At 41.5% G+C, this 13,417-nt stretch overlaps 1 protein-coding gene across 2 annotated transcripts in view; it reads right to left on the reverse strand.

The window, feature by feature from the left end:
* LOC117258217 (nuclear receptor coactivator 3-like) overlaps nt 1–13,417 on the reverse strand; it is a 94,735-nt gene that overhangs the window by 22,327 nt on the left and 58,991 nt on the right. For both annotated transcript variants that reach the window (XM_033628861.2, XM_078169891.1), the window contains exon 3: nt 1,566–1,673. In XM_033628861.2, coding sequence (XP_033484752.2) covers nt 1,566–1,654 — 89 coding nt within the window. In that variant the 5' untranslated portion in view covers nt 1,655–1,673. The remainder of the gene's footprint in view (nt 1–1,565; nt 1,674–13,417) is intronic.

Raw genomic sequence — 13,417 nt, forward strand, 5'->3', positions numbered from 1 at the left:
AGATACTACGATAGGGCTGCAACAAAGACACTTCAGTACGATGGATTTGCTTTTTTATACAGAACCAAACAATTTAGGCATAAGACCACCCCAATGTGTGACCTTAGCATGTCGGCATTCTGGAAGCAAAAGAGGAATGAAGGGTGTCATGTGTAATGCAACCATGTCAGCCTCTATTGTAACAAATAACATACGTGTTGGCAGCACTTTATAAACAACAGCAATGGAATAACATGGCAATAACAAGCATTTACCATCGCTGTTATGTGGCGGTTGATCTTGTGCCCTGTTTGGAGCTCTGTTAAGGTGCTCCCGAATATCACTGTCTCCCCAGTTTGTGGACATTTTTAAATGTTGTTCTTCTTTGAGTTAGCTGCTAACTGCTGCCAGCTGCTTTTTACATCTCCTAGCCGTGGGTCGCATACATAACATGTTGTCTAAATGTCACACTTGCTCCATTGTACTGGTTTTCCCTTTTACACTCTGTTACTACCCTCGCTGCTGGCTTAAAGGCAAAACCCCCTTCGCCCCACTTCCACAATTGTACCGTTTATACAGAATGGTGGGGCGGAATAATGGCCTGACATTCCCACCTTGAACAGGCAGTGTACAAGAAGCTATAAATATTATCTGAATGTTGCATAGTGTTCCAGTCTCCTTTCCAGTCTCTATGCTAAGCTAAGCTAATCAGCTGTAGCTCCATGATAAGTGTACAGCAGTGGTGTCTAAACTTTTTTTGAATGGCGGCGAGATTAGATCATGTAAAAATACCTGGTGGCCAGCTGCTTCTTGCTTCTGGCTGCTAAAAATCACATAAAAAGAGACAAACACCAGTGTTTCATCTTCCACTGAAAAAAGTAGGCCTACTCAACTGTCCACTGCTCCTGAAGGAGGCGCTGACTTTAAGCGTCTTTCTTCATTTGTTGACTTGTTTACTGTCTGTTAATGAAAACACACTAGTTTTGCCCACCTAAGTCCTACTTGGTGCATATCTAAAATTGTGAGGTGAACAGAAAATGCAAAGTGATCCTGCTTGATTAAGCAATTCTAAGTGGCGTGTCACATATAGTAGCTTATATTTTGAAAGTAAAGCCACGGGCTGTTTAAAAGCTGTCTGCAGGTCATGATTGGCTCCCGGACCAGACGTCTTCACCTCCAACTCTTGGCATGAAAGAGAATAAGCATTTTTCTCAATATGTCTATGTCTTTTATGTTGTCTATTTACGTTTCAGTCCAACTTTTCTGACCTGACAAAGATCTGTGTGGATTTGGAGTCGGTGTGCAAGTGCATTTTATTTATATCCCTACTTTCCTGGGGAGAGAAGATTTTAACTCAACGAGACTTTTAGGGGGTTAAATCACGTCAAAAAGGAAGTCAGTTTTTTTAACAAAGGTTTAAAAGGTGCTTTTCTTACCAAAACTACAAACAAAATCTTCTTACATTTTAGCACACATTTAGGTTCTTAGTCATTACAGCACACAAAGGAGCCACATGGCCCAGCCTCAAGAAGCCACTGACCCAGTAGCCCACTTTCTCCTCTCTTGTGCTGATCAGACACACTCACCCCAGACCAGGCGTGTCGCAAGTGGAGAGCTTGCGTTTCCGGTTTTCTGAGCTCAGAGGCTCCATGGAGTTTTCCCCCAGTCCGCTCATCGTGCACACATATCAGCACCTGAGAGGGAGGAACACACATACACAGGTGTAAATAAGGCTTTAATTCAGACAGAGGAGGGATTATATAGTCCCTTTTAGCCCTTTAGCTCTTATTATATACCTAATTGTGAAGGGGAGAAGACATGGGAATCGTCCTTTTGAACTCAGCAAAAATAAACCAATACAGACGCAGCGTGTAAAGTGGATACAGTGCGAAACAGAGTAACACAGCAGAGTAAAATATGCTTATATCATGCAAATCGTATTCTCCTGGCAGAGACTGACGAACATAAACATGTCTCGTCTGCCTCCTCCTCCTCCTCCTCAGAAAAAGAGAGTAAGCATGTGAGGTTGTGTTTGTTTGTGTGTGTGGGCCTGTGCATGTATGAGTTCATCAGCTCATATGGTGCATCCACACACACACACACACACACACACAGGATTAGCAGTGTCTCTGATGATAAGCCACGCTGCACAACTAACCCCGTTAGACAGCCGTCTGTCTCCCATAATGCATCACATTTCGTCTCCAGGAAGTGAGCTGATAAAGGTTGTGGGGAAGAGAGGCAGATGGGACGAAAGGAGGCGAGGAGGAGGAGGAGGAGGAGGAGGAGGAGAAGGGAAGGGAAGGGAAGGAACGGAAGAAATAAGAGAGGGAGGGAGAAGCCGGTGCTGTGAAGTGAGCTCTGATTGGTCACTTTCTTTGCCACAGTGACAGCAGCTGACACTGGGGAAAGGTAGGAGGGAGGGAGGGAGGAAAAAAGAGGATGGAGGAAGGGAGAGAAAAGAGGAAAGTAAATGAAAGGGAGAGAGAGAGCACAAATATAGTGGAAGGATATACAGGGAAAATGCAGAGGAAGAAAAAATACAGAGGGGGGGAATCAGAGCGAAAAGAGGTGGCGGCAGGAGGAGGGAGCGAGCCGAGAGAAAGAGAGATAACGGCATGTCAAAGAAAGACAGGAGGGAAGGAGAACAGGTGAGAGGGGGAGGAATCAGAGGAGGAGATGTAACGTTCAGACTGTCTGGTGTGTGTTTTGAATGCATGTGTGGCGCACAGAGTGGGCTGAAAGCTTCCAGTACCCCTCTTAACCTTCACAGCCAGAGCAGCTTTTTCATTCCATTGATTACATGGTTATCCTCTGACCAGAGCACTGCCTCTCCTGCATAGCAAATCAGGCCAACGGCAGGGGAGAGATGCCGGGCCTGTTATTTAATCACCATGCACCATCATCTCATGCTCCTTCTTGTGGGTTCAGAGCGGTTCATGAAAACGTCTGATTGCGTTCAGTTTCTTTTTTTTTTCCTGGGTAGAGACTGTTTTAAATCTTCAGTCGTGCGCTCTTGGCTCGCAAAACAAGATCCGGCTGAAACAAGCCATGAACACACCTTCTTGTTGAGACAGAATCAATGTGAGGGGCTCGCTTTCATGCACGTCTTCAAGACCAGGTGAAACACAAGTGTATTCCCTTGCAAGACAACAACGGGGAATACTCGTGAATCTTCTTCTAAAAGCAAGAGAGGCTCTGAAGACGCGCCGATCCTCTTGCTCAATCCGTCCCGCTTTGGGTTTCTTTCAAATTTCTCTTTTAATCTCTCCCTTGAGTACCTCCCATCTGACTGTCTGTCTGACTGTCTCGTTGCCTTTGTCTGCTTGCCTACCTGCGTCTCTTCTTGCCTATCCTCCTCCTGTCTGCCTCCTTGCTTGCCTGTCTACCTGCCTCATCGTTAGACAAAACCCCCGCTTGCTGTTGTCTGATGAAACCTACCACGAGGGAGACGAGGAGCAGGGGAGGCAAAAAGCAGAGAGGGGGAGGTACAAAGTCGGAGGGCTCAGAACTCGAAGAGCCAAAGCAAAGTGTTTGAGTGAAACTCCGTCTTTGCTCCTCCGACGATCCAGCCCGCCCGCCTGCCTGGCAGCCTATTGATGGAGTTCTCAAAGGGGGAGTTGCTCTAATTGCGGAGTGAATGAGGCGGCCCCAGAGAATGGTTGATTAGGAGGCTGCTGAATGCCCCAGGGAAATGGGTCACCTCCAGCCTGGCGCGGGCCGCCCGCTTTTCCAGTGCAGGGAGAAAGTCAATTACACGCCACAGGCAGTGTGGGGCCTGGTGGCAGAGAGGCAGCAGGGCTGCGGTGGGTACAATATAGCAGCAGGGGGCAGTGGGAATGAGACACGTAAAAGAGGGAAATGGGAGAGGGTGATGGCAATATGAAGGGCAGCAAGAGGCAGAGGAGAGATGGGCATGAAGATGGTAATTTGAGGAAGAAAGAATGAGGTGAAGTGGACGTGAGAGAGTGTAGAGCAGAAAGTAGACACCAAGTCAATTTCTCTGCACCTGTGTTAGTGCACATTTTGAATCAGAGCATTGAGAACGTCTGAATAGAAACTGGAAATTAAAAAGAAGCCTTGGCTGACATGCAAAACGAAGAGGAAAGCAGAAGAATACAACACATATTTCGACAGAGGAAGGACAGCGGTTTCTGAAAAATAATAAAATCCTTTGTTCCTTGTATTTATACATAACTAAATACAGGAAATTGACCATTAATCACATATTGATACAGTTATACAGTTAGCGTTGAAAGAAAAGACTCTGGGCGAGAGGCTGGGTACACCCTGGACAAGTCGCCAGACTATCGCAGGGCTGACACATAGAGACAGACAACCATTCACGCTCACATTCACACCTATGGGGAATTTATGTCTTTGGACTGTGGGAGGAAGCCGGAGTACCCGGAGAAAACCCACACATGGGAAGAACATGCAAACTACACACAGAACATTAAATATTAGTTAAGGGCAGAATGAGTAGATATATGGGCTCATACAAAAATAGTCCCTCTCAATCATCATATATGAAGTGTGTGGTGGTGTCTCTTCCTGCAGGGACTCTGCCCTCTGCCTATATTTTCTTATTTTGCTGTGTTCGTGATGTATCTGGGCATCAACCTTTGGGCAGAAAGAATGAGGGGGGGGTGTAGCCCCCAGCCAAAAACTGCGTGCAGGGTGTGAGAGCGTCGCGACCAGGTGCCTGATCACAGGCACACAGCCAAAAGAAGCCATTAATCTGGAGAGGAGGGGCCGACTTTGAACGTTGTGTTTACAAACCACAACCGACAAACCCTAACTCCGCCTGTATACTAATAATACCAACATCTAATAGAGAGGAGGAGGAGGAGGGTGGTGAAGAGAGCTACGACAGCAAACGTCACTGATATGAGTGTATCAGCACAGTGTCACCATGAACGCCTGGATGAATATGATGGTACTAACCACTTCTTTTCCAATATAACTGGGTTCCTACACATTTGGAATTTCAAAATTCCATACTTTTCCATACCCTAATTTCCAGACTTCTCTGCGTTTTTTTTTTTTTTCTTCAGAGAACATGCGCCATCTGAGTAAATATATCAGTGTATCATATTTCACATCATATTTAATTATTCTTAATAGGCAATTGTAGCCAAGTACCATAAAGGCATGCAAATAAAAACTCAGGTAAGTTCAATGTCTGGGCTGAGGCAAAAAGATTGGGACTCTGGGTGCAAGTGATGCAGTAACGAGACATCTGTGTTTTTTCCTTTCTCCCCCATGTTGGCGATGTCAAACGATTTCACAAAAAGCTTGCATCTAGCTCTGTGTGTGAATTGGGAATCCTTGGCCAACCAGTATTTATATACGGTATTGTCAAGCCATCCATCCAAAAACTTGCATCTACCCATTGTGAACCACGTGAAACTCGTTTTTTTGTCGAAGGTGCAGTGTTGGAGTGAAACTTGATCCCTGGGGGGCTGGAGGAGGGTCATGGGGCAGGGGACTGAACATACCACTTGTCAATCAGGTAAAAGGGGCGGGATGTTTTCTGAGACGTTTGCTCTCACACAAACTGTGCTTGGCATGGCCTAAAACACGATCCGGATTGATTAAATTATTTTTGGAAATACATAATTTTCTATTTTAGAAAACAGTATTTTAGAACAGTGGTAATAGTCTGGAAACATAAATATTTTTCCATACTTTATTTTTCATTTTCCATACTTTTTAATACCTGGAAATTGATCAAATTTATTTCCATACTTTTCCATACTTTCCATACTTGTGTAGGAACCCTGATATAACCCTGGTCTTACAGCTGCTCTTCAGAATTCTCATGAACCTTTAATACACTACTTAGATATGTGTTGTTTTTTCTGTTTATTTCCCCTGAAATGTCTGACCTTCACTTCAGTGACTTGTATCAGTAAAAAGTTTGTAACTAGAGCAGTGTTTTCACATTCTTCTGCTGAAGGGGCCAATGTCTGTGAATTAACCTAAAATCTTAGATTCAAAAGGTACCCCCACAGGCTAGATTAGGTACCTCACTAATACAAAAGCCGATTGCTGTCTAACAAAGGACACAAATATTGACTGGGGAACAGACTTCTACACATCATCGGGAAAGAAAGCTTAAACTTCCAGGGTGAAGCGCACTTGTAGGCAAAGTAAAGCCAACATGGTAGAGTGTGCAGTTTCTGGATTTAAACCTGACGCTGAAGTCTCCTCCCACTATCTACCATAAACCCCACTGCAGCAGATATTATTGTGTGTTACCCAAACACCAACACAGTGTCAGCCACTGCCAGCGAGCCTACAAGAATCTGTAGGCTAGAATCTGTATTTTGTCCGTTTTGGATTATGGGGATGGTATGGAGTAGCTGCTGCCTCTACACAGAAATCACTGATGTTGTCTACCACTCAGCTCTTAGGTTCATAACAGGGGATTCTTACAGGACAAATCACTGCCTGCTTTACCGAAAGGTTGCTGCTACTCTTCCTGCCCTAGACTTTCCATGCAGGCGCATGGAAGGGCAGGGAGGTTTGCCCTCTCTGCCTTAAGCTTTCCATATAGGCACATGGAAGGGCAGGGAAGTTTGCTCTCTCTGACTTGGGCTTTCTATGCAGGCCTATGAAAGGCAGAGAGGCCCCAGAACAGAGCCATACCGTCAAATATAATACTACAAATGGAAATGAAGTTTTCTTTTAATAAAGTGGTCCTGACTGAAAATGTTTTAATATTTTGGCAACTGAAACGTGTGTTATACATCTACAGCCTGGTGCCTTTTCCTCTAAATTTTGCTGAACCTTAATAGCAGTGACTAGCCTTTAGTTTGCCTGGCAAGGCCGGCTTTGGATTCCAAATTCACAAAAGGAAAAGTCTTGGAGGAATAACAAGAATTTTATAGTACGCTGACAGATTTGCTCACTTTCACCACAAACACTCCAAAGTTAAAATACCAAATAATCATAAATAGTCCATTGCGGAGTAGCCACATTGAGGTAAAACCTATTAATGATTGCTCATTTAGACCAACTAGTAAAGCTGACAGCCCAGTTTAGACTTAACAGGCTGTTACCTCCATTTGAAGGCTCCAGACAGATTTTTTTTTCTTGGTCAAAAATGGCTCTTTCAATAGTAAAGGTCACCCCTGACCTAGCGCTAGCATAGCCAGGCTTATGTGAAAGAACTGGAGAAAGCAAAACCTACTGCAAGCAGTGGTGGTGGGCAGGACGAAGGCCAGATCCAGAATTTCTCAATAAGGGAGTAAGAGCAGAGCTGCTTCCAGCCCCTTTTCAGAGTTTAAAAAAATCACTTTTATATGGAAAAACCATGTTAAACAAAATATTAATCAGAACAGAGTATTTTTTACATACTTTAAAACTCGTGTGGCGGGGGAGTTTAAACTGCACCCTGCTGAGACGGAAGCACATCTAGCATGATAACAAGGAGCTAAAAAGAGAATTAAGATGGAAACATCTGAGTGTAAAATCATTTGGAATTCATGACACCACAGCTACAGTTGAGACAGAAACAAACATACTGCTCCTGATCAGCTGCATGTTCATTTAAGCCTTTAGACTAAATCATAGAGTTGAACATGACTCGAAGGCATTAATCAGGGCCAGAGGTAATAGTGGGAAGCTGTTAATCAGAGTGCTTATTAAGTGGCAGCTGCTTGTGGCTCGGCTGGAGGAACAAATAAGAACAGGACAAAGACTCATGGCTGAGTCTTCTGTTCTGCTGTCATGTACAGGTGAGTGCACCCATGCAGGTAAACAGCTCTGGAACTTTCACACTAAGTTTGACCTGGGTCTCATCCCTGATCTTGACCCGAGCGATTTCAAGGGGTCACCGTCTTCACGCTGACAGCTGACCCACATATTTTCCGGGTCATTAGACGGGCGTGAAAGGAGGATCACTCAGGTCAACAGTGCTGTGGCATCACCTGGGGTGAAGCTAAACTCCTCGGGTCTGCTACAGGACAGCGGCCTGCCAGTGACCCCGGAGGTTGAAGCCCATTGGGAGCACAGCTCACTGGGAACCACAGGCTTTATGACAAAACCAGAGGAAACAGCTCCACTCATAAACTAGAAAGCATGCAATCCAATCCCAGTAAAGTTCACATGCTTCAGGACAAACAAATATCCCCTTAATCAACACTTTGTTTCCACGACAAGGTGCCTCGAACACTTGAAAGCCAGGTTTCTATGACATTTACTGTAGATTTTCATAGTTCCCAGAAGATTTCTTGTCGACCCTCTGACCTTCCTGCTCGCCCCGCGGTCAGGCCAAAGTTTCCTCTCGCATACAGGAAGTATCAATGTTTATCTAAAGCCTGTTTCAGACATGGAATAGATAACAATGCTGGTCTCATCTATCTGTACAACTAAAGTTGGTAACTTTTATAAAAATAACTTTTTGTTATATTTGCTGAAACTGTCACTATGACCAAACAGTAGCATATGACGATAGTGAAATAAGACAGGGTGTCTACAGATATAACCAAGTTAAATTGAAGACTTTTTAAAGGTCTTATATTAAGAAAACTTAATTCAAGACATTTTAAGACTTATTAAAGACCTGCTGGAAACAGTCGAGCTAAAGTGAAACACTGCCCACCTGCCAGTGAGTGCACTAAAACATGTTTATGAAAACATTTGACTCAAGAAAAAGGCGATGCAATATCAGAATCTTGACTCATATTTAATCAGCGCTGCCTGCTTTGACTGCAGTTTATTAGCTTCAATTGACAGCTGTGTTCAAGGCTTCTCGGCTCTTTTTATGAGCCACAGTAGATTCTAGCAAATGAAGTGGTGCGTCTTGAAACCTCTAAATAAGTTGGCATTTTTGCACTCCTGGTTCTCTCGTCTTAAAGTCAGTGGGTTTTTTGAATAGGTTTTGGTTAGACACCTGAAATAAGGTCTGTGGTTAACACAAACTTAAGACACAGATATATTTTTAAGCTTTGATGGGTTTCAAAAACAGAGGTTGATAACAAGTGGTTAGATGAGACTACAGAATGTCATCACGCAGAATACGACTATACACCCTCATTGTAATGGTAACGTTTAAGTCATGTTTTGTTTTGTTTATTAAGATCCCCGTTAGCTTTTAGTGACAATACAAAACATACACTCACATTACACAACACAATACACTAAATAACACACATGCACACACACAAATAATTAAATAAATAATAAATAAATCGGATAAATGTCATCATTTTACATACAACAGAAAAGAATGCCCATGAAACATTTACAAACCAAAGAACACTATTAATCAGTAAAGTTTCTTTTTAAGTAATTTATTAAACCACATATATCATTTTGTTGTATAATATAATTTGGAGGTGAATTCAATTCTTGCATTGCTCAGTATCTTACTGTGCATTGGACTGATGTGGTTTTCGATTTTGGTCGTGAAACAGCCTCCAACAGCGTGCCTTGTTAAATAACTGTGTGTATGTGTGCTAAATGACAGTTTTTTGGTAAAAAAATAAAAGGAGTATTTGTTGTTATGACATTCCTAATGAAAACTATCAGTGAGTACAGCAATCTATTTTTCATATTCATGCATTTTAGTGACATGTAACCGCACTGTGGTTCGTTTATAACCTAATGTTAGCTTTTTACTTCTGGTGATCTCATTTATGCTTCAAAAATCGTACAGGTGGTGTTAATTTGTGAAGATTATCTTGCTGAACAAAAGGTGTAAGTATCATAAAAGTTTGTTTGCCACAGAGCTTATTTCTACAATAATCCAAAAAACCTGTGGAAAAATTCCATTGGCTTTCTGACGTGGAAACCAGGGCAACACTTCGGCTCTCTATAACATCTGAGGCACAAGAAGCTGAAGGATGAACCAGATTTTTTTTTCTGTCTCATGTACGTTTGTATGGATGTAGTGACAGTTTCAGCAAGAGTCATTTTTTAAAAATAAATATTACCAACAGCAGCTTTAAAGTAATGGCTTTCTGTCATTCAGATAAAAGTTTCTCTTACATAAATGTTCCTACAGACATCACAGGACGGATCTACAACACAAAAAGCGGCATAAAGTTTAGCATACTTTTGTTAACATGTTTTATGTAAAGCATTTTACTGAGTCAGATTCATTTCCTCCAAGCCGCTGGCATGTTGCGTATAAAGATGTGTTTGTGTGACATTTCAGCCTCTACGGTTTCTGCTTTCAGTTCAGTTTTCTTTCGGATGTATCACAAAATGTTTTATTGTAGCAAAAGAAAATGAAGTTTGCAAAGAGATTTTATTGTTTCCAACAATAACTCTGAAAAAGTTATGAAGAGTTTGTGGATTAAACATTAAATATTAACTATTCATTTCATGGATATCAATCAGATAACATTTGTTCTCTAAAATCTGAAAACTGAATTCGTTCTGTTTTTAGTTCCTGTGAGGAGGGAGAACATTTTCAGACAGCTGTGACTTGATATATTCCTGACACCCTTTAGGAATATGACTTTGCACTGAATGGTTGTTTTTCACTCTACGTGTGTGTATTTTTCGTGTACCTTAGTGTACACAATAATAATAAGATGCAATAAGAAGAGCGGTGCTTCAATAACACTGTTACAGTCATGGACTCCAGGGGAGCAGAATAAAAATGATGAACAGCATCTAAAAACTGAAAGCAAAAAAAAAAAAAAGAAAAAAAAAAAAGAAAAGGCAGTTTTGGAAGACAAAGTGGAGAGACGACAGACTTCCCACGACAGAGTGAGTCACAGCAGAAAAAAAAAGAAAAAGCAAGGCAACAAACAAGAATGTGTCGGAAAGAGTTACTGAGAGCAGACGACGAGTGCACGGGAAAAACTGGCAAGAACAGACACAATCTAGATTTATCTTTAATCTGTGATGTACTTAGTCTGTACACAGGCGGGTTTATTTCTGTCTGAGCATCATCAGAAGCATCTCAGGTCCCCAGAGTGGATTCAGTCAAGCTTCATTCAGGGTCGAACTGAAACTCTTAGTGTACATTGTGCACGCGAGAGCTTCAAGGTTACAAAGAAAGTTTTGTACATTTATTAAAAGCTAAAAAAAAAATGGGAGCGTTGTCTGTGTAAAACAGTGGTTGGCTGAGTACGTTCATTCATTGCCTCTCAAATGCTGAGGTGGCAGAACTGTGGCGCTGGCTGCCATAAAACTTCCTGTGTGTTTGTTTGACGAGCGGCTCCATGCTTTCATTTTTAGCAGATAGGAAGGCAGAGGGAGGGGGTGAAAGGGGCGAAGGGGGAGGGAAGGTGACAAAGTTAGCAGGGCGGACATGCTCAGGCTGGATGATGCAAATAACCCCACTGTCGCCTCCCCTCCTGCCTACCTGCCTGCCAGCAGCTGTTTCATAATCTCTGTTGACAAAACAGAGGCATGCGACCCAGCTCGGGCCATGTAAACTCACATTAATGATGTCACAAGAGCTGCTCAAACCACAGACTGTCTTCACGTCTTCATGAAGGATAAAGAAGAAACTGGCTCCCAGCTCGACGTCTGATCTGATTCTGCTGATTTATGTTGCTCTAACCCAGTAGAATAGAATTCGGGAATATTTTTCCCTTCTGTATATTCCCATTTCACTGTTTCGTTTCATGATATTATGGATGGCCCTTAAGATTTGAGATTCAGAAGAGCTTTATTGTCGCTGATTCTGAGTGACTTTGCACTTCATCGAAGAAACAACTGCAATGTTTTTGTCAAAGATATGAATTAATGTTTAATAAAATGCTGTAAACATATCAGCAAAAATTCATTGTGGTGTATAAATATTTTGTGTATTTATATGGATGAATCTAGGTTTATGGGACCGGCATTTGTGTGTATACTTGGGCCGTGTCTTACATGTAGTTACCACTGACCCTATAAAATGCTTTTTTATAATGTCAAAAGATTTTGAATGTGCATCAACCTGTGACACAGCTATGGAATCTCATGCAATTATAGACTGTCACTAAACATCGTGTGACTTTATGATTGATTAATGTCTTGGGAGAGGTCCTTTTAACGTAAGATCAACACATTTTTAAACAGATCAACGCAGAAGAGATGTGTCTTCACTGAAGAATTCACTGTTTTCTTCAATAAAAATATCAATATGAAAAGTACTAAATATACAATCTAAAATTATAGCTGCTGCGTAGCGATGGTTCGGGTCCGGGCATTTTTAGGCAATTCTGAGCACCAAGCAGAAGAATTGGAAGACATTTAGGAATTTAGCAACACAATCTGCCTTTTGCATCAGCTGAGGCTTGAACTCACAACCTCTGAGACTAAGAATCACTTTCTATCTCACTGAGCTAATTAGTCAGTGACAATTCATGTGTAGCTTCACAAATTGACTAAGCCAAACATGCAGGTTTAGCAGCTGTCCATGCATGGAAAAGCAGATTTCAAACCACTGTAAAAAATTCAGTTATCGAAACAAAACTCTGAAAATACACATACTGCATCTAGACAGCATGGAGATGTTGGTAATTTGTTTGTAACAATGATTGATTTGCTGCATAAGTGAAAAACTGATGTTTAAAATTGCAATTTTTGCATTGACTCCAATTGTTCACATTAGAGCAAAATTCAAAATGCTGTCAAAAATTCAGTTTTTGAGATAAAATTCTGAAATTTACTACACATCATCTACCATGACTCTAGAATTTTGTCATTTTTTCATGAACATTGAAGATTTATTTAGCAAGAATCTGCATGTATATGTTTACAGTATCATTTACAATCAAACATTTTGATGCACTGTAGGCTCAATTTTTGATAAATCAAAAATCTGAGAAACGTAGTTTTTGTAGGACAGTCTGAAGATGCTCTGTAGCAAGTTTGGTGTCAATTGAGCAAAAATTGTGGGAGGAGATAGGTTTAATAAGTTTTACAGTTTTTGAAAAAGAGTGATGAACTTCATAATTTTTAATAGGTGTACAAAAGTTTCTTCAGTATTGGGGCTACAGTTTGATGAAAGTTGTGAAGTTGTAGCAAGTATGGTTGATTTGTTATGAATTTTCAAAGTTTTGAACTTAAGACGCTTGCTGTAGCACCACCATCAGGACTATTGGCTTGAGTTTACAGCTGAGGATATCTGGCATGAGACTGGACCTGTGTGCAAAGTTTGGTGAGTTTTCACCCATGGGAAGTATGATTTCCTGGGAAGAAGAAGAAGAATACCTAGGATTACAATAGTAGTATGATATATGAACTTCTAGATAAGTTAACGATACTATTTGTTTATATTATGGCCAACAGTTTGAATTAATTCAACTTCCTCTCTGAGCGACTTTGGCATTGTTGATGGTTGGGCTGCTTTATTCCATTAACTGTTTGGTCTTCAATATGTCAGATAATATCTAAACCCAGAGGCCAAGTTGACACATTATGAATAGCTTGTTTTATCTTATAAATATTCAGTTTTCTATCACAGACAACAAAGAAAACC

This window comes from Epinephelus lanceolatus, chromosome 8 (genome assembly GCF_041903045.1).
Source record: "Epinephelus lanceolatus isolate andai-2023 chromosome 8, ASM4190304v1, whole genome shotgun sequence".
Taxonomy (NCBI): Eukaryota; Metazoa; Chordata; class Actinopteri; order Perciformes; family Serranidae; genus Epinephelus; species Epinephelus lanceolatus.